Source organism: Cucumis sativus, chromosome 3 (assembly GCF_000004075.3).
Source record: "Cucumis sativus cultivar 9930 chromosome 3, Cucumber_9930_V3, whole genome shotgun sequence".
NCBI lineage: Eukaryota > Viridiplantae > Streptophyta > Magnoliopsida > Cucurbitales > Cucurbitaceae > Cucumis > Cucumis sativus.
Window position 1 is genome coordinate 10,177,494 of NC_026657.2, and position 6,991 is coordinate 10,184,484.

The 6,991-nt window shown below is 29.6% G+C and overlaps 1 protein-coding gene across 1 annotated transcript; it reads left to right on the forward strand.

The window, feature by feature from the left end:
- The first annotated feature begins 3,885 nt into the window (after nucleotides 1–3,885).
- LOC101202734 (probable membrane-associated kinase regulator 1) lies at nucleotides 3,886–5,968 on the forward strand. The gene is made up of 2 exons (XM_004134405.3): nucleotides 3,886–4,694; nucleotides 5,460–5,968. The coding sequence occupies exons 1-2, from the start codon at nucleotides 3,976–3,978 to the stop codon at nucleotides 5,704–5,706; spliced, it is 966 nt and encodes a 321-aa protein (XP_004134453.1). The 5' UTR covers nucleotides 3,886–3,975; the 3' UTR covers nucleotides 5,707–5,968.
- Nucleotides 5,969–6,991: the final 1,023 nt, after the last annotated feature.

Here is a 6,991-nt window from a genome sequence, read left to right on the forward strand (position 1 = left end):
ATTATCTAGGAATATAATAATCACTAATTTGCTAACGTAAACACTATTTAAAAGTCTATAATTGGGTGGAGTAAATAATATTTCAAAACTCATAATTTGCTACAGTTTTTACTATTTGACATTCATTTTTTTTGTTATTTGCTACCATGTTTATTGTCTTCTTATTAAGCCAAAATAATATACACACCAAAACACATATTAACTTACCTCAAACTAAAATAATTTATACCTTAAACATAAATTATTTTAATCAATTTATGACTATAACAACTCACTATTTACTCCAAACACCTCTTTAATATAATTCACATTTTGTTACATCGATCTTTTTTTAAAACATGAAATCCTTCAAAAATATTTATTTAATAATATACCAAATTAGGTTAGAAACTTCGAGTTCTTATAAAAATAATTATGACAACATCACTCATGTCATTACATTTTATGAATTGCAAAAGCAGCAAATTTAACGTTCATAATCATATAATTACCGTTAGATAGTTGTAATATCAATAATTTTATCATATCCGTAGTATTAAAAAAATATGTGTCATATAAACTGTTTTATTTTTAATATGTTCGTGCAGTTTTTTTTTTTATATATATATAAAGTTTCCGCGAACAATACAACACAACAATTAAACATATCGAATAAGAAATTGTCACCTAATAAATAGTGACCGTCGATTAATTACCTAAAAACAGAGACTATCATTGAACAGATGGTAAAAAAGAAGCTACGTTTCCACACGTGTTTAGAAGAATCCACATTTTTTTCGCAAATGATACCTTATCTTCCTCTTTTACCGTTAAATATAAACGTCCCTATTCAATGTTTTCTCAAAAGATAATTTCAAAATATCAAACAAAAAAAAATTATTCCGCCTTCCTGAAAAACCACTAAAAACAATATTTTAATACACTTCTTGATTTTTCGTAAATATTTTATCTACTTTATTGACCCATTTTTAAATAATGTTTATCCCTTCTTTCCTTTTTTATTTTAGTAAGAAAAAGTAAGAGAATATATTGATTTGTTTTTTATTTTAATATATTTTTTTATTATATTTTAACTAAATTATAGTTACGATGTAGTGGTTTTATTTCCACAAAACCACCAAGTTGAGAGTTTGATTGTTGTTTATTATAATTATTTTTTAACTATAACTAATTTACTTAATACTTGATCTTATATACATATTTTGTGACGGTATAATTATATCTAGTTTGCTATATTCAATATTTACCAGTTAAGTTGATTTATTTGATTTTGGATGTATCATATATTTCAATTAAACTTTTACAATGGATCGATTTTTGGGATATTAATGTAAATGGCAGCTTGGTAAAAAATATTTACGTTAATTCTTTATTTTAAAATACCTCTAACTTTTTGCTTTTAAACAAATATTTTTACTAAATGCTAATTCCTTTTTGATTTACCGTACGAAAAGAGAGGATTTTACTCTAACTTTTTGTTGGCAGTGATATGTGTATTAACGCATTAAATTAAATTATGTTATCACGTAGTAGATTAGCACCTAAATAATATTTCTTAAAGGAATGGATTAAAATTAAAACACCCATTGTTTATCAATATTTTTTGTGGCCACCTGCGTCTCTAAAGGGCTAGTGGATACATAGCTACGTTGTACTTAAAGGCAGGCAAGGTCGGTTCACTTGTGTTTCTTAATTAACTTAATTTAGTTTATGTTCGTGTGATTGTTTTAATTAGTACATAGTATATTTATTTTGTCTAGTGGGTATCAAGACAGTATCCATATTGAAAATATATTTTAAAGTTACTAAAATTATTTTCTCCTATGATCTTCTGTTTTTTTCATTCCATGTTTTTTTGAGTATATGCTTTAATTCAAAAGTTGTAGAGAACAATTGATATATGCAATTTAATACTTACGACGAATTTTACTTTCAAGACAGTAGTTCGTCACAACATAATAATGATTGACATTTTTTGTTTTCAACCTTTTCTAAATGCTATTATAAAAAAACTATTAATAATTATATATCAATTATTGAGTAGTTTAGCTTCAATGAAACTCCAATAACCCAACAACTCTCGAAATAGCTCCAAAACTAGTTCATATGTAAAAAAATGTGAAATAAAGTTTGACGTAAAAATTTATGACATTCTCTACGTTGGATTAAATGTGATCAATTTATAATTTTAATTTAGTTGGATGACAAAAGGCTGTGTATTGAAATTTATATTCTTTTAAAAAAAATTAACTGCTGCAAATAAAATACAATATTGTTATTCAAAAGTTTGAATTGTTTAAAAAACAAAAAAAAATGTGCATGTTATATTCACACATATACAGTGTTGATTTGTTAGAAATTTTGGAAATCAAAATCATAGCATAAAACTAATTGTGCTCAAAGTTAAATAAATATCTAAACACACCCGTCCTATGAAAAGATTGAAAGGTTAAATAATTGCAAATATGAAAGTGATTTTTGAACATAAGATTATTATTCACTTATGAAGCAAACACCACATGCAAAAATATATAATTGAAAAGTTATATAACAATTTTCAACGCTTAATTAACGAGTTAGGGTTTTAGTCCAAAAAGATACATATTTGTTCCAAAACCTATTTTGTATTTAGGTTTACGTTATTTACAAATTTGGCACTATAGGTCGAATAAACGTGTTATATAAACTATCACTAGTATCTCTAAATTTGTCGTAATATGAGATTAAATGGCTCTCTTGAAAGAAACATAGCAAATGTATTGATAATGAATCACGTAAATTCAAGACGTGTTGGACGTTTGAGATGGGGTGATAGCTAGCGTGGAAATGGGACCAAAGATGGTGGGTGGGAGGAAGATCTGGACCGTGAAATATGCTGACTTTGAGTTGACTTCAGGGATGTCGGTGGGGGGAAGAGGAGTGGGTTCGGGGAGGATAAATCATGAACAGCCCAATCAGGAAATTGCAGCGAACCTAGCGGGTTTTCAATCAGCTCGTCCTAATTATTTTTTTTATATGAAAAACAACAGCTATTGTTGGCCCCTTCATTATTATTCTTTCCTTCATCATTTTATTCATTCCCTTATTCTGATACCTCACCCAAGAAAAGAAAAGGAAATTAAAATGTAAATGGAATTCTAATTCATTAAGTTTGCAATACACCTTTTGTGAGACCAAAAATAAATAAATTGTTAACGAAGTGATGACTTCCTTTTTTAGATTCTGAAAGAAATTTATTTTCTGTACTTTTCTTAATAATGACTTGTTACTTCTTTTTTTTAAGTACGAGAAATCAAACTTTAAATACAAAATTTTGTTTTTTCTAGATTAGATTACGATTTGATTTGTGAAAGTGTAGATAAACAAATAGTTTAAAATGTATTTGTTGACTTAATTTTTAAAAACTACAAAGCTAATGTTTTATTTTTTTATTTTTAAAATATATAATTATGTACGTTTTCTCCTAATTGACTACCATTGGTTTCATCTTTCATAAATAAAATACTTAAAATTTGGTCACACTTACAAAAACAAAGCAAGTTTACAACTATTTTGTTAGTTTCAAAACTTGAATTGGGTTATAAAAAAATGGTAAGGAGAAATAAATAAAAATGCAATAAATATGAACTTTTTAGAAAAATATATAACAAGACTATGTCGTAAATATTAATTGATAATGTATTATGATAAATCGTTATTTGTGTTTATCTAGTTGAGACGATAAATGTAGTGTGATGTTCTTAAATATACAAGACCGTCAAAATATCAAAATAATACGAGAATACGTGTAATTGGAGTTTGAAAAATGTAGGAGTAATTAAGAGTAGCCAATAATATGCACACCCAATATTTTTCTTATAAATTGATATAACCAAACAAGAAACTTCCTTCCAAATTCCCAATTTCCAAATTCATTCTCTCTCTCTCTCTTTCTAATTACTTCATCTTCTTCGTTGTTCATGAAGAAAATCAAAGATGCAAAAGATTGAAAAAAACAGAGACCCAATAACTAAATCCCACTCCCTAATCTCACCATTATCTCCCAAAAATTCCTTCTCTTCATCTTCCTCCTCCGATTTCGAATTCACCATCTCAATCTCCCCTCGTAAATCCTCCATCGCGCTCTGTCCCGCCGATGAGCTCTTCTGCAACGGCCACCTTCTTCCTCTCCACTCTCGTCGGAACTCCCTCGTTCCCACCCTCCTCCCTTCCTCCAGCACCTCCTCATCCGCCGACTCCGCCGCCACCACAGCCTCCCGTGACTCCACCGGTAGCTCCTCCACCGGAAGCTCATCCACTGACTCGTCCCGCTCCTCCTCCCAAAATGATCCCACCCGCCCTACCTCGGACGCCGCCGATCTCAATACCGGAATCCGACACCGGCATGATAAGAAATGCAAACAGTTTTCTTTTTCTAGATTATCGTCGGTTTTTAGAAAAGAGCCGAAGAGTGTTAATAATGTTAGTACAGGAGGCAGTAACGCCAAGCCGCCACGTGTTAAAGGGATTGGATCCACCGCTAAGCAAGTGATCAAGAAGTACTTCAGAAAAGTTCAGCTGAAAATTGGGTCCAAATCCTGCCACTCGCCAGCCACGCCGCCGCTTCCGCCGGAATCCACGAAAAATAGTTCCTTAACTTCCGGCAACGCTGAGGAGAGCGGCAGATTCTCCCTCTCATTTTCAGGAAATTTAAGGTATATATCTTGTAATAATTAAGTTTAACTTTTAGACCTCTAAGGTAATTTGTGCTTCAAATCAAACAAAAATATAGAAAACTAATTTTTAAAGAAACTTAGCTTGCATAACGTTTTCAATTTTAAGATGACTATTATTTTGATCTCGATATGATAGGACTAAAAAAGCATTATCTGATGAAACTCAGTAATCTTGTTGCACCAGTTCAATCATCATGGAGCTAAACTCAATCTAAATATTTGTTTTTAAATTATTCGTCCAAAACTTGTAATAGGTTAATTACACTGTCCTTTCATAAAAGATTTCAAACTACTTTTAGATTCAAAATATTTTAACTGAAATTGGGATGTAGATATAGATGTCACGAAATAAAAATCGAGGTCGCATAATTCAATTTCTATTCAATATTTAATTAATTGTGTTATTTTGAAATATTCATGAAATTATAATATTGTAAATTTTTTTAGAAAAATGGAGGTACTTTTTAAATTAAACCAGAGACAAATTTGAAGATTAGTTTCATAATTTTAGTCAATATTTTATCGGTATAATGTATGATTGTGTATTGTATTTAATAGATAAGTGTACCCCAATTACTAAAAAAAAGAGTATGTCCAGAAAGAAATGCTTTAGCTACTATAAATATAATTGCATGGCTTATTGATATTTAAAAGTGTTTCTTTTCAATGTTTTTGAAGAACGATTACAAAATTAATTAGCTGTGGTAAATGTAATTAATTAATTAATTTACAATTTTTAACCAGGTATCCACGTGGGAGAAGCAGCCTCCTACCGAGTGGCCCATCTTCAACACGGTCATCACCGAGTCACTCCGGCGTTCTCCGGCGAGGTGGCGTACAAAGCATGAGTTCCGTTAGTGGCTACGGATCGTCATACTCCGCCGACATGTCGTCAATGGAAGAACTCCACAGTGCAATCCAAGGCGCCATTGCTCATTGCAAGAATTCACTAATCCATAACAAGAACGCCGACGAGTCGTCCTTAAGCTGAATCAGCCCCACACTACAGTTTTTATTCCATAATTACATCTGTAATTTATTTTAGGGTATTTTTAAAATTATTAGCTGTGTATTTTTATTGGCGGTATTATATATATATGAGATGTAACTTTTAAGAAATAGAGTTGTGTGACAATAAATGTTGGCTACATGATCATATGCTTGCCCTTTTTGTAAGTGTCTGTTTTATTTTTCCAAGAAACTCCAAAATTGCCAATGAGTCAACTGCCTCAATAATGTGCTTCCTCTCTCAATAATTTTTTTTCTTTGAATTTGTTTTTGTTTTTTTTTTTTGGTGTTTCAAATGTATGATTGTGTAGTTCATAAAAGTCGAAAATGGACTACAAATTGTGATTTGATTGAGGAACAAACAAAATAGATGGATGTTTGGTAGGTGGGCGTTATTAAGTACTTGTTTCTGGGAGGGGTGTTAAAAAATTTTGACCAATCAAGAAATCCGATCAAGCCCCACCCAACTTAATTGGTATATAGTTTAGGTTGGGGTTATATCAACTAAGTGATAGAAATGGTTGACGGCAAGGTAAGAATAGGGTTTTCAATTTATTTTTCATTATTGTTTTGTTCGTACCTAATCACGCCATTGTAAGAAAAAGAGTCTAAGCTCTGATACCATGTGCTGAATTTAAAAAAAAAAAATACAACAAAATGGTAAAAGCTCTTTGTACAAAGAGAGCAAAGTAGATACTATCATTGGTATAAATAGCCAAAAATGCAATACACTTGTTTGAAATATATTGGAGAACAGATAACAAAATGAATTATGAAAATAACCCAACAGACTACAAAAAAAAAAAAAAAAAAAAAAAAAAAAAAAAAAAAAAAAAAAACTAATAGCAAAGGATAAAAAATATATATCTATCACTAATTTGAGTTAGTTAAATTAAGTTGATTTCCAATAAATGAAAATTTTAAGTTAACTTAAATTTATGTTATTTTTAATATATATATTCATGGTTTTTGTTTATCATTTATTATTCAACACTTCTAAGAATAATAATTTTAGCAATTTAGAAAAAAAAAAGTTCTATGATATAAATATGTAAATTGTGTTGCTAAACTTTGATCCATATATACGTGAAGATAATTAAATAAATATTTTGCATTTAACATTTGTGTATCTTAAAAAACATAAACCAATCACACAAGTAATCCAAAACTAACTCAATTACCTAAATATTTCATTAGTTTGAGTTGGATTTATTATCTAATAAAAGAAACTTTCAACATAAACAATTAGATGGATACATTTTTAATAA